This window comes from Drosophila bipectinata, chromosome 3R (assembly GCF_030179905.1).
Source record: "Drosophila bipectinata strain 14024-0381.07 chromosome 3R, DbipHiC1v2, whole genome shotgun sequence".
Classification (NCBI taxonomy): Eukaryota; Metazoa; Arthropoda; class Insecta; order Diptera; family Drosophilidae; genus Drosophila; species Drosophila bipectinata.
The window spans coordinates 21,176,409-21,200,665 of NC_091739.1; the positions used below are offsets into that span (position 1 = coordinate 21,176,409).

Consider the following 24,257-nt stretch of genomic DNA (forward strand, 5'->3'; position numbering starts at 1 on the left):
CCAAACGACAGCTGCCTTTTGCTTTTTAAAATGTTCTTACAAAAGTTTACAAAACTGATTCCTAATGATCGCTAGGCTAATGCTCCCGCACGATCTGATCTGCACACCCACTAATAAAATGATTTCAGCATTCGATGTTTATTCTATTTTGGACGGGACTGCTAATTTCCTACTTGTGAGTGAGTGTTTGCCAGCAGCAAGCAGACTGAGACCCCAAACGAAACCGAAACCTGTTTGTCATGTTCTTTGCCTAAATTTGATAATTAATTGAACGTCGGAGAAACGGCATTCGGTGCGGCAAAAACAGCGACAAACTCCGGTTGTGCGACGCCTAATCGGGAGGGAGCTCCACGACTGGTGCTGCTGCTGCTGCTGATGGCAATGGTGACGAAAGCAAATCCATCGAGATTCCAAGCCTCCAAGCGAAAATCAGTGCTTGTTTTCGTATCTTACATTTAATACATTTGGATTTGGTTGTGTGTACAAAAGTGAACATAAAATCAACGTTCGGTGTGTGTGTTTATATATCTACATAGCTACATACAATATCGTTCGTTTCCATCATATTCAGTTAAACATAATAAATACAATTTAATAATATATACTCGCATATGTATATATAACAAATAATACATCCAGTTTCTGCACCCGCACATGGACCTCCAGCAGGCAGCATCGATTCAACATTGCGAATGAAAAACAGAATACAAAAATATCTAATAGACCCTCCTATGCCTATGCCTCAATTTCAATTTAGAGAAACTATCGGAATCAATGAAATTCCCAACAAGAAAATAAAATAAATAATTTTGAATTTATATAAAAAGGCTGAACTGTGAAGATTTAACGATTCTATGCTGAATCAGTATATGAATCGATAAACTTTCACTTTCCACAATAACTCTTGCAATTATTCTAAAATGCACTTTCAAAATATCATCGGACATTAAAATCCTCAGAGCAAATTCAGAAACATCTACTTATCCTGTGCCTAATTATTACGGTGTGGGTGTATAGTGTTTATCTCATATTTAAGCATAGATACAAAAATTTCTCTAGGTTTTCACGAGCCTATTGCCATATTGCCATTTTCCGTTCATGTTTCTGTTTCTGTTTTCACAAGCTGTCTTTTAAATGTATAGCTACTTAATTTGACTTTGCCGAATACGGACTAGTGGATCCCACCGACGGAGGCGTAGGCGTTGCTCCACTGCGAATACCATCGCCTTCGCACACATATTTTCCTAAAATGAAAAGTTTTGTTAATCCCGTAGATACATTAAATCATTGTTTGTGTTAGCATACCGGAAACGAAGCGTCGTTTCACCAGCGACAAGCGGTAGCCGCTGCCCTGCAGCTCGAACTCAATGCCCGAGAGCGTGGTGCCCTCGCAGTTGAACTGGGTGGCCAGAAGGGCTGGTGTAGAAGGACCATCGTTAAGCTCTAGACGGGCACGCAAGGTGCCCACGCCTCCATCCTGTGAGTTTTGCGATATGTCGGTAAAGTTCCATACCAAACGATTGGATTCACCCAACCTAGACAAACGAAAAATACGGGTTAGAAGGTCATCTATTTAGATTACCCTTAATATCTTACCATGCGGAATGGGGTTTCGACTGTACATTCCGAACAGATCCATTAACCGGCACCGAGAGCGTAACATTCAACAAAGGCGAGGCGTTGGCCATAGCATGGTTGTTGTACTTGTAGTCCACTTTGAGGGCTGTGTAGCTCTGCTCGCACTTCCAATAGCTGACCAACTGGAAGGGGCACGAACTGGCACCCGGCTTGGTGCGAACCTGGTACTTGAGTATGTCCACGTTGAAGTAGGAGGCTGTCGGATTGTTTTCCGCCTGTCTTCGCAGAAGGGCTGTCAAAGCTCCCATGTTGAACTCGAGCATGGTGCTCAAGGAACTCGATTGCTGTCGATCTCTGATGGGTTTCAAGGAATAATTAAAGTTAACCAATAACGCATTTTGCGCATTTTACTCACATTTGCACCAGTTTCCCATTGGGCACCAGGTTCTCCAGATTCTGAACGTTCTTAATGCGAAAACCCAGCTTGGCTGGATTGGGATTATTGGCTAATAGGCCGGCAATGCCGGCTGGGAATGATAACATCATATCACCAGACACCTTCACCTGGCAGCGCGACTCGTCACTGCCCCGGAAATAGGCGTGGATAATCTCGTGGAAGGCCACTGCCAGCGGTATGGTGTCCGAAATACCAATCGTTAACGGTGAAGGTCCCCGCGAGGAGCCAACCCCCCCGATGGCGGTGCGGAATTCGAGACTGCCGATACTCTCTGCTCGATTCATGGCCGTTGTCACCGGGGCCGGAGACATGCGACCGCGTCCCGGCGCCGTCCCAGTTGCCGCCGGTCCAATGGCGATCATATCGGAGCGTCGCGATGGCGGCCGTGGAATGGCTATGCTGCCCCCTGTGGACGCCGATGTAGGAGTGGGTATCTGTCTACCCGGCGGTTTGCCCAGCGTGGCCGATGCCGGCGCAGACATGCTCATATCCCCCAACTCCGAGAAGATGTCCCCCAGATCCGCATAACGGTTGTTGCTCGTGTTGTTCGCGTTGTTGTTATTGGACAGTGTGGGACTCTGCAGCGGGGCATACGGATGCACGCTGGCCGTGGGCGTGGAGGCGTTAGATATCTCCGGGGACTGTTGTCGGGACGCTGGTGCTCCTCGCGCTCCCTGCAGTTGTTGACTGTGATGCTATTGGATGGAATAATTATTAAATAAAGTTTATAAAAAGTGCTGATTAATAATCTCACCGAAAACGCCGCTGTTGGTGACAGGGAAATGTTTTCCACGGTAGCGCGAAGCTCATCAACGCTGGCGGACATGGGTGCCTGGCCATTTTTCAGCGGTTTTATGCTCACATGAATCCGGCGCTCCTGCTTGTCGTTGTCGGAGTCCGTATCCGAGTCGGAATAAAAACTGCCAGCTAAAAAATCTACTCTTAAGACCATTCCTTCCAGTAAGATATATTAAATGAAAGCTTACATTTGTCCTGGTTCTCTTCCCAAGCTATTTCCTTGGCTGGCTGAATACTAAAGCCTTCTTCATCCACCTCGTAGCCTGTTCCGGTGGCATTAGCACCTCCCGGCGCAGTAGTGGATGCAGAAGTCGTGAGGACACCGGCATTCGGCAGACTGCCTCCAGCACCAGCGGCTCCTCCACTGCCGCCCATGCTGCTGGCCCCCGCCGAATCCACGCTGCCCTGCGCCGAGGTGGCCGACAAGGCTGCCAGGCCACCGCCTGCACTGCTGCCGCTGGAGTTCTGCGTCTTCATGCTGCGTCCATGGTCATCGTAGTCCAGCAGTGTGTTGTTGGCCCTCTCCACGCTGAAACAAGGTTTAATGAGCCTTAGATAGGAGGAAATAAAACCCAGTGGCTAACGTTACCTAGTAAGACGCTCTTCCTGTATGTGCTCGGCCGCTTCGTTGTCCTTCTTTTTCTTAGCCTTTTTGGTTTTTGTCTTATCGCGACGGCTTCGTAAAATGCCAGAGACTGCCGGCGAGATATAAATCACATGAATATTAGCAAAATGTTACCTTTTAAAGACAATGACTAAGTAGCAAGCTGAAGACTTTTATATTACACACAGGAAATGGAGGTTTCACCTTAACACTGATGGCTAGGGTGGCGCGGTATAGAGAGAGATTGTGGTATAAATAGAACAGTTGACAGTGGAAACTTAAATGTAACTCCTTCCTCAGAACTCAAACACCGCCGTAAAGTGCTTTAAAATGGTTCAATGTTAGTTGGGAATGAGAGAACAGTCAGCTGTGCACACAAGAAGCCTTTAACTTTACATATTAAACCTAAATTCATGCAGTTTATGGGATTATACAGGTGGTTCTTTGATTAGTAGGAGTCCCCGGGTGAAACTGGGTCTGGGATGTTGGGGGGAAATCACTTTCGGTTACATTCTTGAATCATTTACCCTGAGAGTTTGATGAGAATATATTTAAAAGTGACGTTGCACGTCTGGACGTTGTCGTTGTGACGGTGGCTGCTGCTGCCGATGCTGTGGCTCCTGCTGCTGCATTCTGCTGGAGATGGTCTTGATCATTTAATGATTTCGACAGCTGCTGCTCGCTGGTCGTTGCATTTAATTGCTTTTTGCCAGAAGTCGCTATCGATGCTAAGGCCTCTGCCGGCTGTTGCTGTGCCTGGTCTAAAGTTTTGGTTTCGATTAGTTGATCGGTGCACGGATGATGGGTATGACATGGTATTGGGATGATGGATGTTGGATGATGGATGATGAGCGATGGAGTGGAGACAAGACGGAGAGAAGCATAGAGAGAAAATTGCAGTAGTTAGTGCGGTTAGATATACAAATTATTGACTTTTGTGTGCTTGTGAGAGTGTGCGGTGTTTTTGTGAGTAAGTTCCAGAGTAAGGTCGGATTGTTTGGCTGGTGTTTGAGTGTACAATCTGAGACATTAAAATAAAATTAAAAATAACTTTAAATAAAAAATAAAAATAAAAACATGAAACACATAAATATTTACAAAATAACCAAACATTCAAGGCAATAGTTCTCTTTTAAGACGAAGTACTATTGGCATTGAAGTTTGAAGCCAGGAAGTATTTCACAATAGCATCAGATGGAGTTAAAAGACAGTAACTAATAGTTTGGCACAAATACAGTGAAGAACCAATAACCATAAATATAAGAAAGACCCATAAATAAATAAATCAAAGACAGAAACCGAAAAAATCAAAGAGAATGAACCTTGACTGGTATTATCCTCAGAGTTAGGGGAATTTTTGGTGATATTGGTGGTGAGATTATTCGTGCCAGCTGTTGTTGTAGTTGTTGCTGTTGCTGTGGTGTTGTTGGTGTTTGAATTGTTGCTACTGCTGATTGCTGTAGTTGTCGTGGTGGAAGAGGTGTTGTTCCCGGAGCTTCCGGTCATACCGAAATTTCCGGCGGCAGTCTGTTGCTGCTGCTGCTTTGCGGTTGGCAAGAACCAAGAGCGCAGGCTTTTCACCGTGGAGGTGGTGCCACCGCCCGCTGCCTGCCCCGAAATCGCATTGGCGCCCAGCATGTCCGGAGACGTGGGACGCGGCGAGCCCAAAGCTCCAAGAATCGGGTCCTCCACATAGGGAATACTGCCGCTGGCTGCACTGCCGCTGCCCACCGAGATGCCGCCCAGAGCATCTCCCCGCTGATCCATGGACACCATGCTGCCCGAGGGTGGTCCGGGGGCGGTACGCAGGGCGGCCTGGATGCTCGTGGCCGAGTTCGAGTTAGAAGCGGTGGCCGAGGCCTGGGGCTGCTGGAGACGCGACCCACTTGACAAGGTAATGTACTCCAATTCCGGCATTTCTTAAAAAATAATCAAAGTTATAAGAGTTTCAAATATATTGTATAGTGTTACCCATACCTGGTTTCTCCAGACCCGTATACTTGTTGAGCACAAACTGTTCCAAGAGCTTGTCCACCGACATGTCCACAAATTGCCGTTTGAAGTCAGAGTGCACCTGACCCACCATATCGTGGTTGTTTTGCAGCATCTCCAGGTAGGTGGACAGAAACTCCTTCATTTGTCGCAGATGCACTTCCTCGATTTCTTGGAAGCGCTGATTGGTGGAAGTATACAGGATTAACTTAATATTTAAATCTAAAATCTTATAGGAATCCTTACCTTGCAGGTCTGAGTCATGCGCCTCTCAAACTCGTTCTTAATGGGATTGTGTTTGTCCATCAGAGCCTTGTACTCCTCCTGCAGCTTCTTGAGCTTAGCCTCCAACTTCTCGGCATCCTTGTGCGAGCCGTTGTCCTTGCGCAGCTTCTCCAGCTCCTGAACCTTGCTGGCGTACAGATCCCGCAACTTCTGCACTGCTACCGTTGACGTTTGGATCGCCTGGACGCACTCCAGCGTTTGTGACTCCTCCTCCTTGACGGACTTGTGCTTTTTGTGCAGCTCGTCCGCATACTTGGCCACGTCCTTGACCAGCTCGGTCAGCTTCTGTACCATTTGCAGGTGCAGCGTGGACAGCTTCTCCGCGGAGGTTCGCAGAATGGTCCACACGGGAGCAAACGTGCTGTTCAACGTGCCAGCCTTGTGGGCCAGCTTGGACATCATCTTTGAGTTCTGCTCCTCGATGTTAGACTTTTCGCGCAGAAACTCGGACAACTCCTTGCTGGCCACCAGACCGAACTTCATGTTGTGATACAAGACATCGTAGCCGTTGTTCTTCTCGCCCTGCAATAGAAGGATGAGTATGGACTTCTACGTTGTGTAGTTCTCCATAAATACCCAAAAATAGTCGTTGAAATCCACCGTCATGATGCTAATCTTCGGATAATTCCGATATCTGTGTTGCGTTCCTATAAATCGTACAATTCCTCTCCTACACTCACAATAAACGTAAAAGGCTTTCTGGCGTTGTAATTGACTTGACTTGTTGGCAGGACCTTAGAGGATCATGTGTAGCACAGGTGTACGATGCGTACGATGCTACTGCCTGTCTGGGCTGGACTCTTCATCATCAGTTTCAGTTCCGTCCTCAGCATGCATGTGCACTTCTGTAAGGATAAGGCGAAAGCCAAACAAGGATGAATATTTACTCGCCCAAATTAATCAAAGTAATCCACTAAGCACACCACAATAATTACACTATGGAGTTACTTTATTTAATAGGAGAACTGGTATATTTTAATGAAATGAGTATAATATTAAACTTTTCTTCTTAATCTAGTAATCATTTTCGAAGATGGGACATTTTAAAAGCCTAAATACAAGAACATTTAAGTAAACACGACTGAGAAAAAAATAAAAAATGAACACAAACTTAAAGGGTAAAAAAAATGTAGGCTTAGTCGGCTTTTAGCTTGGCCATCTCCTCATCGATGCGCTCGTCCAGAGCTCTGGTGAGGATGGTGCAGCAATCCTTGATGGCGTGGTAGATGATGTTCTTGATCTGCAGCTTGTCCTCGTGGTTGGTGTGGGAGTGCGAGAGTCGGCGGAACTCGTGGGTGAGATGGTAGCAGTGGGTAATGTTCTCGGGCGAGACAAAGTCCTCGGCCACCTTGATGCAGTTGTGCAGGTTCTGGACCTGGTGCGGAGCTCCGGCGGGTATAAATACGGCATCTCCCAGACACTGGACAATGGGATGCCCCTCCACTCCATACTCTTTGAACAACCTGGCCCGCAACTTATCATCTAGGTACCAGTTCTGGTCGTGAATGGGATCGTGGTCGGGCTCCAGGCGGAATCCCTTCTCCAGGGTCACCCGGTTAAGCAAGTCCCTAATCTTGTCGGCATCGCGCGCCGGGAATATGTGCCAGAGAGCTCCCGGCAGGACATCGGGTGACTGGCACCTGGCCCTGGTTATGTAGTCACATCCGCCCAGAGCAATGGCCTTCTGGGTGGCCGCCATCTGCGGCTTGTTGTCCTCGTCCTGCGGAATCCCCACATACACCATTATGTTGACCGCATCCGAGATGTCCAGATGGAGGTTAGTTGTGCCCTTATCCGGGTGCAACGCCGAGCCGTAGGCGTTGTACATCTTGGGTCCCAGGTCCGGCGGCACGAACATCTTGGGCAGACTGCTGGCGATGTTGAGATTGCCAGTTCGCAGCGTATACTCGGGCATCGGCAGACCCTTCATCAGATCCGCGAATCTGGTGGGCAGTATCTCGGCAAAGTCGTCGCCAGGCGGCCAGTCCTTCAGTTTGAGGAGCATGGGCTTCCCGTTGGCGTCCAACAGCCGCTTCTTAATGCACTGGAAGCCCTCCCAGAAGTGCCGCATGGGCTGGTTGGGCACCAGGTTGCCATTTAGGCAGTTTATCAAATCGTTTGGCTTGTCGCCGAAGTCGCGACAGAAGGCCTGCGGGTGCCACAGGTCCAGGTTGAGGGAGCGAGCCACCTCAGAAATCATAACCGGTTGGCCACACTTCCAGACCTCCTGGTAGAGCACCCGGTTGTCGGGATGCAGGGGATCGGTGAGCCGGAGCAGCTTGCCATCGCAGAGCCACTCGTGCGGCACGCCAGGTGCCAGCTGGGTGGAATGCGCCAGCGTCATGGCCCTGGGAGGCAGAAACCGTCTCAGACCTGCTAGTCCCTTCCTCAAAAAATTAATGTGCTTGAAGTTATCGAAAGCCGTGGTGATCGGGTCCTTGCCCAGGGTCTCCTTGGTCCACACTCGTCCTGGGACGTAGTCTATGCCCCGCTCCCTGGCAAACTCCAGTTTCTTGGCGTGCAGCTGCTCCAGGCGCTGCTGTTGGTGGAGCTTCTGCTCGGTGGCCAGCGAGGAGAGGCTGGTGTGCTGCTTCAGTTGCGACTCCTTGATCATGTCCTGGATAAGCTCATCCAGATGCTCGTCCTGCACGGCCTGCTTGCTCAACAGGCAGCCACACACCTGCGGCACTTGCCACAGAGTACGGACCTCGTGCAGCAGCCTTCCCAGCACGTTTAGGGCATCCCCGGCTATGATCTGAGTTAGCATCAGCTCGGTAAGGGCGTGCTCTTGGGGACCACCTGGATCGGTGCAGAGCAACCAGTGGTACTCGTCACACCCCTTCTGCAATGCCGTTTCCACGCGCCGCAACCGCTGTCCCTCCTTCCGATCTTTGAAGCAGTCCAGGCACACTCCGAAGCCGCACTTTCGACAGGTCCAGTGATAGTTAAAGAGAGTGGTGTCGCAGACATCGCAGATCTCACGGATGCCCTGCACGGCCTTCTTCCAGGCGATGGTGTCGTCGGGGTTCTGGTGGAGACGCAGTGCCTCCGCTTCCTGACGCCACAGATAGCAGAACTGGTCGCCAGCGTGGAGCAGGATGTACCGGCAGACCTGAATGTCCATGTAGCCACTGGTGGGGGCAGTCTTTCCGTCCGGCTGCCAAATGGCGTAGTCCTCCGGGGTGGGCTCGCTGTAGGGATTCGGGAATCCAGCCACGTTCAACTCTCCCTTGTCGTTGTACTGCAATCGCCTAAATTCATAAAACCGACAGTAGACGTCGTTGCCGGAGCTAGTATCGGCATCCTCCGCGGAGGACGCACTCCTCTTGCGACACTCCCGGCACTTGGGAATCGGAGCAGACCCAGCCTCGGCAGTGGTTTGACGCAACTTGAAGCAGGGCAAGTCCTGCAGAAAGATGGAGCAGTTGGACCGGAACTCATTGTGACGCTGCTCCTCCTCCTCGGTCAGCTGGACCACCGGGCATGGCTCCTCGTTTTCTTCCACCTCTGGAGCTGTCTTTTCCACTTCTCCACTCGCGTTTCCCGCTTCACTGCATGTTCTCTTGGGTGCAGGGTCGTTGGATATGTGTATCTCAATGATGGATTTCGGTTCGGAGCGAACGGAAGGACTCGAATTGGTGGAAGGGACAGTGCGCTTACGGCTGGTTCTGGTGGAGACCAGGGCCGCTAGTTCTTTTTGTGACATGTTCGGCGGTGTGGTCTTCAGAGAGGACGAGAGAAAAGAAAACAGAGATGTGGTTTACGTCAGAGGAGGATACGTCAACGGCCGGCCTGGTAATGCTTCCCATGAGGAGGTGCCTGCTGCTGCTCCATGCTCCCGCTCTTGATGCTGAATCGCCATAACAGATTATATAGTTTTGCACTTTACGACCGGGTTCTCTTAAGTTACCGGATTGTTTTGTTTACTATTTTTTTTATTTTTTTTTTAGACACTCGGATAGCCTGTAATGTGGCGAACAACTTTCATTGGCTTTCTTCTTCAATCCACATGCACATTTTGGGGGATAGAGCAGAGCTTCAAGAGAATACAGCGCAACTACTCACTGCCTCCACATTACCAGGCACAGAAGTACTTAAGAGCTAACTTAAAAGATAGGTTCTTTGCACCAAAAGAAGATAAATTATAAAAGAAAGCTATTTTTGGATAAATCCTAAGTTATTTTTGTTTTAATCTGAGGTTTCCATAAATAGAAACTTGAAAAAAATTTTTATGACAAATTTATGAATAATCGTTTTATTAAATGAATTTTAAAGCTAAAGAAAGCATTGCTTATTTAAGAAGTATATTAACCCCCATAAGAAGATATTGGGATGATGTAGTTGCTGTTGAATCCAAACTAAGATAAAAATGTAGTCAGAACAAGTACATGTTGAGAGCCTAATATGGGCGTATTGTTCCAAAAACTGATAGCATGACGGAGAATACATACTTTTGAAGAGCGCGCTAAGTGCTGTCGGTAATTTTTGTTGCCAAAGTGATAATCTAATGGCAGCAGCCTAGATAAACGACTTTAAAGCCTTATCTGCTGCGATAGCCCGCGTTTCTGGTTCAGGCCCGAAGATCTGGGGCAACAAGTGTCATCAGCCTCGTGCTGGCCCGTCCGGCGGTTTGGGCCAAAACACGAACCGCAGGAAAATGCAAAGGCTGGATAATTGAAGCGACACCGAGAATTAACCCCTGACTGGCTCGGCTGGCTTGGAAAAGCAAAAGCAACAACGGCTGCACACAGAAACCCACAAACAGGCAGACTTGTTTGTGTTTTTGGGCGTTCACCGCTCAGCCGCCAGAGGTCTTACGAAATGCGGGACGAGAGAGAACTGAGAAAAACACACGAAAAGATACTGAGGAAAAACCCTACAAGCGACCGACCAGGGCAGTAGTGGCCCCACCGTGCCCCACCCCACCCCCTGGGTTAAATTGATCAATCAATTCACTGGCTTTCGCGACCTTTTAATTTAGTGAAGACCTGTGCTTTATATAACAGTAGTACAGCCAATAAACAGTGTAATTTAACGAACGAAGACTTGTGCTTCAAATCGAGCCAAAAACCCTCTGATAACGCCGACGCCGAAAGCTGGCACTGCGCTGCTGCAGCACGGCAACACTGCCCTGTTACTACATCGCTCCACAAAATTCTTGTTTTTTGTTTCTTCTTTTCAATGGGTTTGTTTTCGCCTGCCTGCTGAAAATATTATCTTCTGTATTCCTCTGTGATAAATGCATAGTTATTAAGCGCTGGGCGGTGCAGGGAATGCACTCTGTGGCTGCAATTCGGAACGATGCCTTTGTCGCGATTTTTATCAATTTAAATTTGTGTACTGAATGCCACAAACACCACTGCAACACTCACAGAGGCCCATGCACACACCCACACAAAAACTTGGCGTTCCTGCATAGATAGAACCAGCAGGAAACTTTTTAGCTGCCACTTTTAACACTTTTTTGGCCATTAGCGACTTACATTTTCTTATTGCATGTTGTGTAATCGCTCGGTAGTCACTTTTCTTATTCTCGACCCGTGAAATTTTAAATAGTTTTACGAAAAATTCGATTTTTCATTAGCACGAAGCGCACAACTCTCACACTAGCACCAGTGTGACCATTCCTCGAAGTGGTTGGAAAACCATTAAACATTTTAAAATGTTCTCGTTTTTTAACGATAATTTTAAAAATTTTTAAATTTTCCTCAACCCGACCATTATTTAAAAAATTATACATTTATTTATTTTATTATTTTACCAATAATAATATTAGGTAATTTTAATAATTACTCCCAATCACCACTTCCCCCAAAAGTCCAAATATGATAAATGTTTGTAGATTCAAAAAGATGCTTTTCATTTAAGAAGTAGACTTAATGTTTTGTGGCTTTAAAGTATTTTAAAAAAGGCTGCTTAAAATTTAAATAAAATATTTAACAGAAAGATTTCAAATTCCACAATATAATTATAAGACCATACCTATTATTTATGGAAATTGGTCACACTTCCATCCAGCTGCTGTGTCGAAAAAATGTCTTCGACTTTAATAAAATGCCTTAATTTGGCAAAATCTGTGAGAACAGCGACGGTAAAGAGCTTCCTGGCAGCCCCGAAGCCACAATGGCAGGTGTGGAGGTAGGTCTTCACAAGCAAAACCGTCTTCTTCCGCTTCCTTTCTTAACTTTACCATTTTGTTTTTATATAATGAGTAGTGCGGCCGCTCTTCAAACGCCGCATGCTCAAATGCACACATCTCCCCCACGAATGGATCTTATGGAGTTCTTTGATGACAAGAAGCACTGGAGCGAAAACGAGGTGAAGGTGGGACGCGCCTGGCGGGCCGAAGAGCTCCGAATCAAGTCTAACAAGGAGCTCCACCAGCTATGGTTCGTCCTACTGAAGGAGCGCAACATGCTGCTAACCATGGAACATGAGTGCAACGAGCAAATGGAGATCTTTCCCAGTCCGGAGCGCATCGATAAGGTTGCATTAAACTAAATCTTTAAAAGTCTCTTGCTAATCCTTTGACTTATAGGTAAAAATCTCCATGAAAAACCTCGAGACAGTTGTGCGAGAGCGCAACAAGGCGTACCACCTGCTGGAGACGGGTGAGACAGGTGAGCGGCCCCAGCGGCCAGTCCAGAATGCATTTGGCCTTCAGGTCAATTACAAAAGCTGTGAGCATGTGCTGCCTCCTTTTATGAACCTGAAATGGATCAAGTCCCGCAACATCGGCTTTGGCGGTAGGGCAGTGAACCGGTTCCTATTGAAGTACAGGGAGCAACTTTACAACGCCAAGCGCAAGGCGAAGAAGTGAGATTAGAATACTTTTTTAAAACTCATAACACCAATTAATACCATTTTCCATTTTAGTCGCTCCCGCAACGAGGTCATGATGATCCTGCGTCGGAATCCCAACTTTGACCTGGAGGTGCTTCGTCGCAAGTTTCCCGATGTCAACATCGACAAGCTGCGTAACGATGATAAGACCCGAGGCCACTTTGTGCCAAAGGTTGACAGTTAGGCCAGTTATTTAGTTATTAAAACCTTAAAATTGAATCCAATTCTTTATTCGTCAAACTTAATCTTAGTGCCCTGGAAAGCAGCTATTTTAGGCTTCCACTTTTGCTTAGCAACCCAGGAAGGATGCATGCCTTCTGTGGAAGCTGGGGTGGGAGCTCCTTGAATGGGAGCGGGAGCACTCGTTTCGGCCGTTTCTCCATTCTCGCTGAACTTGATCTTTTTACCTTTGAAATCTCCGATAACTGGTTTTTTCTGTTGCTTAGCTAGCCAGGAAGGATGACGATCGTCCGTTTTCTTTGGCCTGAACTCAGTATGGCTTTCAGAATATCTTTTTTGGTAGGTAGATCTGTTATCTTCGTTCCTAAACTTGTTAATGGAAGGCGCAGGCTTATCGTCAGCTTCAGTGTCATTGTTCTCATCAAGAACCACCGCGGTGGACATATACGGCTGACCAGATTCCGTGATGAAAAATGGATCCACTACGTGAGTGGGTCGATCCTTCTGAGGCTTTGGTTCGTCTTCTTCGCTTCGGTTAGTTTCTCGTCGAGGACGCTTTTCAGCATTGTAATCCCGAGGACGCTTTTCGTCATTGTGATCTCGATCATTGTGTTTTTTATCGGCTGGATTTTTCTGGGGCTTCTCTGCAAGATTTCTTTCTTTCTTTTCCTTTATCGGTTTTCTTTCCTTCTTGTCCTTTATCTGTTTTCTTTCTATCTTTTCCTTCCTCTGTTTTATTTCTTTCGGTTCTTTCTTCGGTATAACTTTAGATTTTTCCGGTTCTACTTCTGTTGTTAAGGCTGGTTCTGGCTTGACTTCAGGAGCCACAGGTACGTCTACCTCTAAGCTGGCTCCATTTTGCGCTTTATTTTGCTCTAGCCACTCCAGTCTGTTTTTGGTCTGAGCTTTCTGCTCCTTCAGCTCTTTTCGCTTGCGCTTTTTCTCTTCAGTGCGTTCTTGCTTTACCCTCCGCTTGCTAGACTCTAGGATTTCCTCTCGCCACTTCGCATCCTTGTCACTCTTTAGCTCAAGAGCATCCATAAACTTATCCACCAGACCGTGCATGAGTTTGTTTAGCCGCAGCATGGCGATTCCAAGCTCGTCTGGAGTTGACCGCTCGCTGGCAATGACCGTATTAGGATTGGTTCCTTCCTGAAGCAGAGATTGTCGGACAATATCAAGGCACTTGAGTGCTTTCAGCTGGGCCAGGCACTCTGTGTTTTTTCGTAGACGAGTTTTTTCCTTTTCGCCATCTGGATGTTTAGCCAAAGCATCTTTTGCCTTTCTTAACTTTTGAATGAGCTTGGCAATGGTTTGTGCCCGCGCTTTCTGAATCACCTTTTTGTTGGTTATTACCTGAAAAACGTATATGTTAGCAATGATGAGCAATCAGTGTTTATTTTGAATTATTTACCAAATTATTGAATTTCAATCGGTCCAGCATGTTTTTCAAAGTTTGTGTTGGAAAACGATTAAAATTAGTCTATCAGTGTTGAAAATCACTTTAAAATAAAATACCAAAAAATTGAGACATAGGCGGTTCAAAATCAAAGTTTTAAATTTTTAATGAGTATACAAAGATAATAATTTACATAATAATTCATTTATATTGTTAGCAAGTAATAATTTGTTATAGTTTTATGAAAATATTTTAAGAAGGTCCTTTTGTATTTACTTGTCTACAACATTTGTAAATTCTGTGGAGCACTTAACAAATTTTTAACACATTTTTATATCTGTTCTGAGGATTAAACAGTATCAATATTATTTAACCATGCCAATGCTAAAATTAATTTTTTTAATATTCAAACTTATCTAATGATAAGACCTGCCAACTATATTTCTTGAGTAATGCTACCAGACATTAGTCCAGATATCTGGCAACTACTCCCGCGAAGCCAAAATGGCGACACCACAGTGATGAAGAAGAAGCAGCAGCAGAAATATTATTCACGAATTTATTGTTTTTCTTAGGTGGCAATTAATATTGCAAACTATTAACTTGGCGCCGCGTACCTGCTCGCTGTCACAGCCGTTTAATCGAAAATCGCGAACGCTAAACGTGCCGTTACTGTGCTGCACAGAGAGCGCAGAAAAATAGGAGCGGTGCGGAAAAACAAGGAGGAGCTAGCTGAGAGGCAGCAACAAAGAAGGTCCGGCGACAAAAAAAAAGTTGTAAATAATGCTTGCAAATCGACAGAACTAAACTAAATCAATAACTAAAGTGCCGACAGTTCATAAGGGAGTGGTGATTAAGCTAAGACCCCGCAAAACATTTAATACTTTAGTTTGAGTCATTGATCTCTTTTTGTGTGCGTATGTGCGTGTGCATACCATGTGTGTGTGTGACTATGCATCCGAAGTGACTCAGTGACGTGCATTTATTCCTGCATAATTATGCCTTTAATTCATTTTAATCAATCTTAATTAATAATTTACTTCACTTGCAGCCCAGACACACGCACGCTCACTCACAAGCCCCAACACAGATACAGATACAGACCCGGAGAGAGGCTGCAGCTGCGGGCGCTCGTATAAGAGAAGAACCGATCTCATACCGCGGAATAACGATCCGAGAGACAACGACTACGGCCAATCGAAAACGGACGCCAAATGACGGAATACAAACTGGTTGTGGTTGGTGCCGGCGGTGTGGGCAAATCGGCACTAACCATCCAGCTAATTCAGAACCATTTCGTGGACGAGTACGACCCCACCATCGAGGATTCATATCGCAAGCAAGTGGTTATAGGTGGGTAATCTTGATTACTTACTCCAAATGGCCGTTTTAATCAAATGTTTTTTGAAGATGGAGAGACATGTCTGCTGGATATCCTGGACACCGCTGGCCAAGAAGAGTACTCGGCTATGCGGGATCAGTACATGCGCACCGGTGAGGGCTTCCTACTCGTATTCGCCGTGAACAGTGCCAAGTCCTTTGAGGACATTGGTACCTATCGCGAGCAGATAAAGAGGGTTAAGGATGCTGAGGAGGTGCCCATGGTGCTGGTGGGCAACAAATGTGATCTGGCCTCTTGGAACGTAAACAACGAACAGGCAAGAGAGGTAAAGTTCAAACCTAAGACAATTTCTCCGGTTTTGTTTTATAACAATTTTGAATCCTAGGTGGCCAAACAATATGGCATTCCATATATTGAGACATCAGCGAAGACGCGCATGGGCGTGGACGACGCATTTTACACATTGGTGCGCGAAATCCGCAAGGATAAGGACAACAAGGGTCGGAGGGGCCGGAAAATGAACAAGCCGAATCGTAGATTTAAATGTAAAATGCTCTAAACAGGCGCGCGTTGGTTTTTATTCACTTTTTATTTCTTCAAATGTCGCCGGTTTGTCTGTATGTGTGACGGTGGAGTGACGGATCCAAGGATCGCGTCGTCATATAGTTTACCCACTATTGGACACTCTTGTCCAAGAACACATGGATGGCGAGGCACACACACAACACACACACATGTGGACGCGCGTTAGTTGGTGCAATTGTCAGATAAAAAGAAGGAAATTGTAATTAATTTAAGTAACTAGAGTTTTATGTACGTCAAAATGATTTTGTGAAGTGTGTTTTGTGTCGTTTGGAAGGCTGCGTGGCGCCCTTTTAAGAGTATTAACAATAGCAAACAAAAAACAAAAACAAAAAAAAGAACGAAGAAGGAAAAGTTGAAAGAGATATGTACCTCTACATATGAACTATGTATGAATACTGTTGTAACTGCCTTGATTCAGCTGCTATAACCATTTGTTTTCAACCGGCACAACTCGATTCAATGATGATTGTATATTAAAGGATAATTTAATCTATGCTTAACCCCGATATACGATGAAAATGTAAAACCAATGTAAAACTCGTTTTGTGAATTTCTAGGCATCTATCATCGAATGGTTTTAGCGCGTTTTATGTTCCCCATCATTCAAATTATTTCCCCTATACCCCCGCACAGACACGAGCATAATTAGTATTCACCCTTAAAAGAAAAACAAAGCCGATAAGCATTCAAAATTGTCGCACAAAATCGCAAACTTTGTTTGCCCAGTTTAGATTTATGTATATTCGGCTAGACACAATTACGGGGTGCTATAAAAAGTTTAATTCGCATGATTTTTCGAGTCATGCTTATCTTTCTACTCATCATTACTGACAGATCAATCAGAAAGAAACCAGCAGCCAATTAAATTTACATTATAGTTTGCTTTAAGCTTTTTATACATACATACATTTAATATTTAATTTTTTGTATTAATTTTTTGCCATACAAAAAGGAATGAAATAAATCGATTGTGTGTACTATTTAATTAATAGAGTTTTTGCTTTTGTGGAGCTTCATTTTTTAAAGGCTGGTAAATTTTAGTGGGATTATTTAATTAATCTTATCTGAATCTTAATCAATAAGTTCTCTCTAGAGAATAGACTCTACTCTTATATAGCGAAATAATAGAATTTCAAAATGATTATTTTTTTGAGTGAAGGAATATTATTTTATTCCAAATCCCGATAAAAACGAAAATATTTTAATAACGAGTCGACTATCGTAAAAATGGCTGCTGAGCGTGCCCTGTTATCGAAAAAAGCCGTGAACGATAGGTAGTTTTTCTCCCACCTCTAGACTGCCCAAGCTGTGCGAAAAATCTCCTTCATTCTAGTAATTGATTGTCGGTTTTGTGTTTTAATAAAAAGGTTTTTCTATTGAAAATTACATAATATCTACAGCGCACGTAGAGAAAAACCACTTGCATTTAGCCTACCCATCAGATTAAAGGTAAGTTTTGACAATAAAGAACTAAAAGCGCAGAAATGAGAACGGGCGGTGCTGCATGCAGTCGCCATTTTGTTTTCGCGGAAAAATGTGTACTAGTCTCCCAATTTTCTTTGTTTTGTAGCCGGCTTTAAGCATGGATGCGGGTAACGCTGTTGAAATCCGTGAGAAGGAGCGTGACCGCCGCGGGCGTGGTGCTCGTGGGTCCCGCTTCTCGGACGCCGATGGAAATGGAAGCAATGCCGGCAACAATGGAGGTGGTGGTGCAGGGGGCAACATCCGAGACCGAAGCCGGGAGCGTCGCAACTGCCGGGTGTACATCTCCAACATCCCGTACGACTACCGCTGGCAGGATTTGAAGGACCTGTTCCGACGCATCGTCGGCTCCATCGAGTATGTGCAGCTCTTCCATGACGAAAGTGGCAAGGCACGCGGCTGCGGCATCGTCGAGTTCAAAGACCCCGAGAACGTTCAGAAGGCCATGGAGAAGATGAACCGCTACGAGGTCAATGGCCGTGAGCTGGTGGTGAAGGAGGATCATGGAGAGCAACGCGATCAATATGGACGAATTGTACGCGATGGTGCCGGCGGCGGCGGTGGTGGCGGAAATGGAGGCGGTGGTGGCGGAAATGGAGGTGGTGGTGGCGGCGGCGGCGGTGGTGGTGGCGGTGGCCGCGACCACTTGGATGACCGTGACCGAGGATTCTCTCGTCGCGACGACGACAGAATGTGAGTATCCTTGTTTGTTACACCTACATACATGAACTATGTATTTTTCTTGGTATTCTTGAGCGGAAAAGCAGAGTCGTAGCAGGTAGAGCTTTATACAACTTCAGTCCACAAATACAATCTACAGAAGCATCTCGCATTTATTTAAATTTATTAGCTTTCTTGGCTTGTAGTCCTATTTCTTTGTATCGTCGCCAACAATTTGAATTTTGAATTTTATCTGATTATTTACCGATGCGGTTGTATGTATATATTATGAAGAGTTAGTTTTTCCAAAAGTTCTCTTTTTTTTTTGTTTGGAGGTTCTACTACTTTTTAGGAATATCTACATAGGTATTTTTGCTGAAAGCTATACTATTTATTGAGAGGGTTCTTGAAAGATTTAGGAAATTATCTCTACGTTCGCTACTGTTTTTACTAAAGGGGCCCATCCACAGGCGAGCATGTTCGTCAACATGCTCGCCTACTTGAATTTCATTTTCCCCACTAACTAGAGCCAAAATTCGTGCGAACATCATTTTTCGATCAATTTTTTCGAACATCATCGGCACTCTAATTGCACTTATGGCAATAAGTATTTGCCATAAATAATATTGCAAAATAATATTGCACTTTTTATTCATTTTTCTCTACCAAAACGTTTTTTCAAACTGACGTTCGTGCCAACATTGCCATCCATTGGCGAGCATGTTGTTGCAAACGTTGTCAAAATAGAACGATTTCAATTCCATTCGAACATTTTGACAAACACAAAATTTGACAACGAACACTACCATCCACAGGAAAAAGTTCGTCGAGCACAACATGTTCGCCGAACATGTTCGCCTGTGGATGGGCCCCTTAAATAGGATACTATATATCTTTTGTTATCAGAGAATGTTAATAGTGTTGCTATTCAGGAAATATTAGATTCTTTTAAGAGCGTTTTCAACTCATCACTTTTGAGCGAAAGAATTGGGCCTCGATTTTTGTAGAGCTTGGTTTTTGTGCAGCTGATGGATGTATAACTATAATTGTTATCTAAAATATGAAACATAAAAAGGGCTGTCGGCGAATTTGGTGGAACTCATGCTTCGACTGAGATAGCTTGGTAGTGTTTTGGAACGAGGATATTAGCTGAGTGCATACTTGCGAGGTGCTGTGAGGTGCAAGGAGGCTACGAACATAACGTCAAACTCGATCCTAGGTTGACATCTCGTATCGAATTTCGGAGCTAAAGTTACAGGAAAAGAAAAACAGACTATAAAGTTTTTAAAAGCCGTTTGGAAGCAGTTTTTAACAAAAGGTATCCAACAGAAACACGAATGTATGTAGGTCCTGCGGCTCACGAGACATCTCCCTCTGTCGTAGATGATGATTACCAGCTCTGCTTTTTGTTATCTCTTTTTGGATGTTTGGCTTCTCTTTTTCTAGATCTGGGCGTAATAATTTTAACATGATGTCAAATGATTATAATAATTCGTCGAATTACAATTTGTATGGGCTTTCTGCTTCGTTTTTGGAGAGTCTTGGCATAAGTGGACCTTTGCATAATAAGGTTTTTGTTGCTAATGTGAGTATATTGCTTTTTAAAACTCCAATTATTCTATGTATAGTATTCAAATGGACTGGACTCTGGAGCTAACAAAACTATAATGCGTCAACTGCTGTGAATTTGTTGATAAACCTTTACTAAGGGGCCTCTGTTTCGTATTTATAACCCAAACAGATCATCACACCTTCTTTGAATATCTGTACTTCTTATGGAATTTTATAGGCAAACATCGTTTACTGAGACATAACACCGATTCCAGTTCTACAACAAGCTAAATGTCACTTAATAACTGAAGATTTTATTTGGTTTTTTATTGAAATTGTCCCGCCATTTTAAGGACAACGATTTTGGGTCTGCTTTACTTCCTCCAAGTGACTTGTGTTTGGCTGCTTCTTCAAATTCAAGACAGGGCCAAACTAAATATGATTTCTTGATTCAAAACCTTTATTTGTGTGGAACCGAGCCAACCGATGTCGTCTGCATGAGCAATGCCTGGGACCCATTCTCCAGATGGTTTGGTTGTCGTCTCTTAATCCCCTACACTCCTCGAAAAATGGGTTATAAATATGAAGCAGTCGCGGCTTTGGGCCACTCGATCCAAGCGTCGGCGTCGTCTTGGGCTAATTGCAATTGGTTTTTGGTCTCCTAAGATTCTCCATCGATCCATCGCCATTATAGCTTAGCAGCATGGTTTTGTCAAAGACAGCGGTCCGAATCAGCATGGTCACCTTTGCCAACCATTTCAGTGGCTCAGCTCAGTCCTTTATATTTCGTTTTTCTAACTGCTTCTGATTTGGCACTCCCTTCAGCTGGACTACAAGGTGGACAACAAGAAGCTCAAGCAGGTGTTCAAGCTGGCCGGCAAGGTTCAGAGCGTAGACCTATCGTTGGACAAGGAAGGAAACAGCCGTGGCTTCGCCGTGATCGAGTACGATCATCCCGTGGAGGCCGTGCAGGCCATATCCATGCTGGATCGACAGATGCTCTTTGACCGTCGCATGACCGTGCGTCTGGATCGCATCCCGGACAAGGGCGAGGGCGTCAAGCTGCCGGAAGGCTTGGGAGGAGTCGGCATCGGCCTGGGACCCAACGGTGAGCCGCTGAAGGACGTGGCCCACAACCTGCCGAATGGCGGCCAGAACCAAAACCAGCTGCTGGGCAACGTGCAGCAGAGCGGCCAGCTCGGAGCAGTACCTTCTGGCCAGGGAGGCGGCGTCGGTGTTGCAACTGCCAGCAACCTTCTGAACAATCTGACCGGAGTGATGTTTGGTAACCACGCAGCTGTCCAGCCATCGCCAGTAGCTCCAGTGCAGAAGCCCAACAACTCCGGCACCGGCGGACTCAACTTGAACAACCTTAACCCAAGTCTGCTGGCCGCTGTGGTCGGCAATCTTGGCAGCCAGGGAGCCAACTTGTCCAACCCGTTGCTCACCTCGTCGCTCAACAACCTTGGCCTCAACTTGGGCAACTCGGGCGGCAACGATGACGCCCTGACCGCCAGCAATGTCGGCTTATCCAACAACTACAGCAGCGGCGGCAGCGGTGGTGGCAACAACTACAGCTCCGGAGGCAACAACTACAGTGGTGGCGGCGTCTCTGGCGGAAATGTGGGATACAATGCCTACAGCAGCTCCGGTGGTGTCGGCGGCGGCAACGGCGGTGGGGATGGCAACGACTACAATTCTGGCAACCAATTGGACATGTTTGGAGGCAACAACGTTGGCAACGCAAATGTCGGAGCTGGAAACTCGGGAGGAGGAGTTCGCAAGTCGGACACCATCATCATTAAGAACGTCCCGATGAGCTGCACCTGGCAGACATTGCGCGACAAGTTCCGTGAGATCGGAGACGTGAAGTTCGCTGAGATTCGCGGCAACGACGTGGGAGTGGTCCGTTTCTTCAAGGAGCGAGATGCAGAGCTGGCCATAGGTGGGTACTCTCTGACAAGTTATCATTATTAGCTTACTAATTGTCCTTTTTTTCGCAGCTATTATGGATGGCTCTCGACTGGACGGTCGCAACATTAAAGTAACATATTTTTAAGTTATACAATTAGACACCAACATCATTATTATCATCATCATCATCGGTGGGGTCCAATGGAGATGAAAAAATGACATCAATCCTTACTTCCTGTCAGTGTCATACTTGGCATCCCACCAACGCGAACTCATTTTACCAAAAGCGCCACACGATTGTAATATTTTTATAATTAAACCCCATATTAATATATGTAATATGATTGACTTTCAAAAGAATCCAACCGAACCCAACCAATCCCCAGACGCAATTCATGTTATTTTTAAGTCATTGAATTAAAGCCGATCTAAGAAATATATAGAATCCAAAATACACCAGGGCTTTAATGGTGAAATGTGGTTTATTGGGTTTGTTCTTAATTACTTGTTCTTAATTGGTAAATGTATAAATGTGTTTATAAATGTGCACAATCCAATCCTAAGCAGATAAAATTTTACAATCCAGTGTTATGAAGGTAGGGATCCTTCCATACAATCCTACGAAGATACAATATTACAATCCAATCAAATTTTCAAATGTGGGTGATCTTATTTGGTGGCGGCTGCAGGGGCTTCCGGCGTAGTCTTGAACCTTTCCAGGCGAGCGCGAGCCTTTTCGGACCATACGTCCTTCGAGTCGGCCGGCTTATTTTTCTCGGTTGCCGGATCGGCCGGCGCAGCTTTGCCTGCGGCTTCAAAGCGCTCTTTTCGCTTTTGCAAGCGCTCCTCGGCCAGCGTTTTGGGTGCCTTTTCCGGCACAACGTTTCCGAAGCGTTCGGCGCGCCTCTTTAGAGCTTCTTTTTGCTGTTCGTCCGTCTCCTTGTTGCCCTTGTTGTCGGTAATGGAGGCGCTGGAGGATTTGTTAACTGCAGTTGCAGCTGCAGCAGGCGATGCTGCGGCAGTTGGGGTAATCCCAAACTTCTTGGCGCGCAGTTCCAGACGTTCCTGGGGGGTCAGTTCACTGAGTTTCTTGTCAACCGAGGGTTTAACGCCCTCGGGTCTGTTGCCCACAACGATGGGCTTATGCTTCTTGACAGGAGTCGCCTCAGTTGAATCACTGGCAGCAGAAGCATCACTGGAAGGTACTGCATTCTCCTTGGCTGTGGTGCTCCCCGCGGTGGCAACGACACCCACAGACTGTTGCGAGTTGTTTCGCTTGAGCACCACCTTCTTCGCCGAAAGACACGCAGCCACGGGAGCTGCCGCAGAATCCGTCGGCTTATCGTCTGCCAACAAATCTGGCACCGCAACAGTCGTGGGCGTGGTAACCGGACTCTTTAGTAGCTCTTCCTCCTCGTTCTCGTCTGCCAGAAGCTTGTGCTCATCCTCGTCAGTTAGGGACACATCGTCATCTATGGCGTCCGCTATTGCACTGTCCTCCAGTGAAATGTCGCCTTCTAATAGCGCGGTCTGCAGGCGGTCTTGGAGCTCGTTCTTGTTTCCGTTGAGGGGCAACCCCCGAAGTTTTAGCTCTCGCTTTAGATCGGCCACCTACGGAAGGGAACGCGTGGCTTAATCGTACCATCGACTTCTTATTGTTTTTGAGACCCACCTTCATTTTAGTTACGTCGCTTTCAGGCATTTTTTCAGAGAATGTTTTGTATTTTCTAGCAACGAGCGACTTTAGTTCAGAGTGGACTAGATTAGAGGTGATGAGACGTCTATGGCAACATTGATTAATCGATATTTTTTGTCTTCAACGCATAACACATCTTTGGAACCAGTTGACTCAAAATCATCGATATCAATCAATTTGAGTACTTCGATACGATTAGTCTGTCAGCTATCGATAGTATGCTACCCAAACTAAATCTAAACCTTTTTGTAGCTGGAAATTATGAATGAAACATAAAGTAAAACAGAAGCACTATATAGATTTAAGTAAAAAAAGATGTTAATAAGGACAACAGAAAAGGCGTTGAAAATATCTCAAAAAGAAATGTACAAAATGGACGAAAATTAAAAAAAAAATTAAATGTTTCATTAGGAAACCAAGTACTGTTATTGGTGTATAATTCAAAATTTTTTAGTATCCAGATAGAAATTTTCTTATATCACATATCTATACTGAAAAATATATAGAAGTTAATGATTCATACATATATTTCTTGAGCCCATAGAAAAAGAAGACACGGTAAATCAATAAATCTACAGTGAGGTTTTAAAATTTTTCGGATTTTTTTTAAGAAACTTTTTTGTAATACATTCATACATATATACTCACTAGTAAATTGTACCATGATACAATTATATTATTAATTGTATCATGAATTGTACAAAATAATTGAAAAGGACTTGTTCAAGAATGAAAAAATGATAAGGTATAAAAATGGTGAGGTTGTGAAAGAAAATCTGATATATCTAAATAGGGGAAAGAAATTACACACTAGCACAGCAATTACAAACCATAAAACATATTTGAACTGGGTCCCCGTCTAGCTCTGCTTGATTGTTATTGGATCTAGCC

At 45.3% G+C, this 24,257-nt stretch overlaps 7 protein-coding genes across 10 annotated transcripts; 3 read left to right on the top strand and 4 right to left on the bottom strand.

The window, feature by feature from the left end:
• Positions 1-438: 438 nt before the first annotated feature.
• Positions 439-11,336, bottom strand: LOC108121577 (F-BAR domain only protein 2). 3 transcript variants are annotated; one of them, XM_017235783.3, is made up of 13 exons: positions 11,198-11,336; positions 6,291-6,559; positions 5,676-6,236; positions 5,415-5,610; positions 4,946-5,356; positions 3,965-4,198; positions 3,423-3,528; positions 3,022-3,362; positions 2,790-2,962; positions 1,994-2,730; positions 1,597-1,932; positions 1,306-1,535; positions 439-1,244 (listed from the first exon to the last, which is right to left on the bottom strand). In XM_017235783.3, exons 2-13 carry the CDS (start codon positions 6,318-6,320, stop codon positions 1,147-1,149), a joined length of 3,453 nt encoding a protein of 1,150 aa, XP_017091272.2. In that variant the 5' UTR covers positions 6,321-6,559; positions 11,198-11,336; the 3' UTR covers positions 439-1,146. The 3 variants fall into 3 exon arrangements, with proteins under 3 accessions (XP_017091272.2, XP_017091271.2, XP_017091273.2); XM_017235782.3 differs by having other exon boundaries at positions 4,760-5,356; XM_017235784.3 differs by lacking the exon at positions 3,965-4,198 and having other exon boundaries at positions 4,760-5,356.
• Kdm3 (Lysine demethylase 3) lies at positions 6,663-11,336 on the bottom strand. The gene is made up of 2 exons (XM_017235785.3): positions 11,198-11,336; positions 6,663-9,435 (listed from the first exon to the last, which is right to left on the bottom strand). The coding sequence occupies exon 2, from the start codon at positions 9,418-9,420 to the stop codon at positions 6,850-6,852; it is 2,571 nt and encodes an 856-aa protein (XP_017091274.2). The 5' UTR covers positions 9,421-9,435; positions 11,198-11,336; the 3' UTR covers positions 6,663-6,849.
• A 356-nt stretch (positions 11,337-11,692) lies between these two features.
• mRpL47 (mitochondrial ribosomal protein L47) lies at positions 11,693-12,776 on the top strand. Its single transcript, XM_017235790.3, has 4 exons — positions 11,693-11,852; positions 11,930-12,200; positions 12,253-12,530; positions 12,591-12,776. Exons 1-4 carry the CDS (start codon positions 11,749-11,751, stop codon positions 12,739-12,741), a joined length of 804 nt encoding a protein of 267 aa, XP_017091279.2. The 5' UTR covers positions 11,693-11,748; the 3' UTR covers positions 12,742-12,776.
• Rlb1 lies at positions 12,735-14,248 on the bottom strand. Its single transcript, XM_017235788.3, has 2 exons — positions 14,152-14,248; positions 12,735-14,093 (listed from the first exon to the last, which is right to left on the bottom strand). The coding sequence occupies exons 1-2, from the start codon at positions 14,179-14,181 to the stop codon at positions 12,786-12,788; spliced, it is 1,338 nt and encodes a 445-aa protein (XP_017091277.2). The 5' UTR covers positions 14,182-14,248; the 3' UTR covers positions 12,735-12,785.
• A 383-nt stretch (positions 14,249-14,631) lies between these two features.
• Ras85D (ras-like protein 1) lies at positions 14,632-17,048 on the top strand. Its single transcript, XM_017235881.2, has 4 exons — positions 14,632-14,890; positions 15,188-15,489; positions 15,547-15,803; positions 15,864-17,048. The coding sequence occupies exons 2-4, from the start codon at positions 15,351-15,353 to the stop codon at positions 16,035-16,037; spliced, it is 570 nt and encodes a 189-aa protein (XP_017091370.1). The 5' UTR covers positions 14,632-14,890; positions 15,188-15,350; the 3' UTR covers positions 16,038-17,048.
• Positions 17,049-17,334: 286 nt separating this feature from the next.
• On the top strand, positions 17,335-22,124 carry rump (heterogeneous nuclear ribonucleoprotein rumpelstiltskin). 2 transcript variants are annotated; one of them, XM_017235845.3, is made up of 5 exons: positions 17,341-17,512; positions 17,634-18,238; positions 19,652-19,790; positions 20,582-21,701; positions 21,760-22,124. In XM_017235845.3, the coding sequence occupies exons 2-5, from the start codon at positions 17,646-17,648 to the stop codon at positions 21,813-21,815; spliced, it is 1,908 nt and encodes a 635-aa protein (XP_017091334.2). In that variant the 5' UTR covers positions 17,341-17,512; positions 17,634-17,645; the 3' UTR covers positions 21,816-22,124. The 2 variants fall into 2 exon arrangements, with proteins under 2 accessions (XP_070137059.1, XP_017091334.2); XM_070280958.1 differs by lacking the exons at positions 19,652-19,790; positions 21,760-22,124 and having other exon boundaries at positions 17,335-17,512; positions 20,582-20,791.
• A 9-nt stretch (positions 22,125-22,133) lies between these two features.
• On the bottom strand, positions 22,134-23,489 carry LOC108121613 (SAP domain-containing ribonucleoprotein). The gene is made up of 2 exons (XM_017235847.3): positions 23,343-23,489; positions 22,134-23,281 (listed from the first exon to the last, which is right to left on the bottom strand). The coding sequence occupies exons 1-2, from the start codon at positions 23,370-23,372 to the stop codon at positions 22,340-22,342; spliced, it is 972 nt and encodes a 323-aa protein (XP_017091336.2). The 5' UTR covers positions 23,373-23,489; the 3' UTR covers positions 22,134-22,339.
• Between the last annotated feature and the right edge of the window lie 768 nt (positions 23,490-24,257).

Bases quoted from the DNA above. Each gene is read 5' to 3' on its own strand.
- LOC108121577 (XM_017235782.3), bottom strand. From the start codon at position 6,320: ATGACGGTGGATTTCAACGACTATTTTTGG. The intron at 4,199-4,759 runs GTTCATTCTCTT...CCAAAACTTTAG, and splicing joins TGAGGATAATACCAGTCAAG to ACCAGGCACAGCAACAGCCG. The intron at 3,529-3,964 runs GTAAATGATTCA...TCTCGCCGGCAG, and splicing joins ATTCTCATCAAACTCTCAGG to TCTCTGGCATTTTACGAAGC.
- Kdm3 (XM_017235785.3), bottom strand. From the start codon at position 9,420: ATGTCACAAAAAGAACTAGCGGCCCTGGTCTCCACCAGAACCAGCCGT.
- mRpL47 (XM_017235790.3), top strand. From the start codon at position 11,749: ATGTCTTCGACTTTAATAAAATGCCTTAATTTGGCAAAATCTGTGAGA. The intron at 12,201-12,252 runs GTTGCATTAAAC...TTTGACTTATAG, and splicing joins GTCCGGAGCGCATCGATAAG to GTAAAAATCTCCATGAAAAA. The intron at 12,531-12,590 runs GTGAGATTAGAA...TTTCCATTTTAG, and splicing joins GCCAAGCGCAAGGCGAAGAA to TCGCTCCCGCAACGAGGTCA.
- Rlb1 (XM_017235788.3), bottom strand. From the start codon at position 14,181: ATGCTGGACCGATTGAAATTCAATAATTTG. The intron at 14,094-14,151 runs GTAAATAATTCA...TACGTTTTTCAG, and splicing joins GATTGAAATTCAATAATTTG to GTAATAACCAACAAAAAGGT.
- Ras85D (XM_017235881.2), top strand. From the start codon at position 15,351: ATGACGGAATACAAACTGGTTGTGGTTGGTGCCGGCGGTGTGGGCAAA. The intron at 15,490-15,546 runs GTGGGTAATCTT...TGTTTTTTGAAG, and splicing joins TCGCAAGCAAGTGGTTATAG to ATGGAGAGACATGTCTGCTG. The intron at 15,804-15,863 runs GTAAAGTTCAAA...TTTGAATCCTAG, and splicing joins ACAACGAACAGGCAAGAGAG to GTGGCCAAACAATATGGCAT.
- rump (XM_017235845.3), top strand. From the start codon at position 17,646: ATGGATGCGGGTAACGCTGTTGAAATCCGTGAGAAGGAGCGTGACCGC. The intron at 19,791-20,581 runs GTGAGTATATTG...CACTCCCTTCAG, and splicing joins ATAAGGTTTTTGTTGCTAAT to CTGGACTACAAGGTGGACAA. The intron at 21,702-21,759 runs GTGGGTACTCTC...TTTTTTTCGCAG, and splicing joins AGATGCAGAGCTGGCCATAG to CTATTATGGATGGCTCTCGA.
- LOC108121613 (XM_017235847.3), bottom strand. From the start codon at position 23,372: ATGCCTGAAAGCGACGTAACTAAAATGAAG. The intron at 23,282-23,342 runs GTGGGTCTCAAA...TCCCTTCCGTAG, and splicing joins GCGACGTAACTAAAATGAAG to GTGGCCGATCTAAAGCGAGA.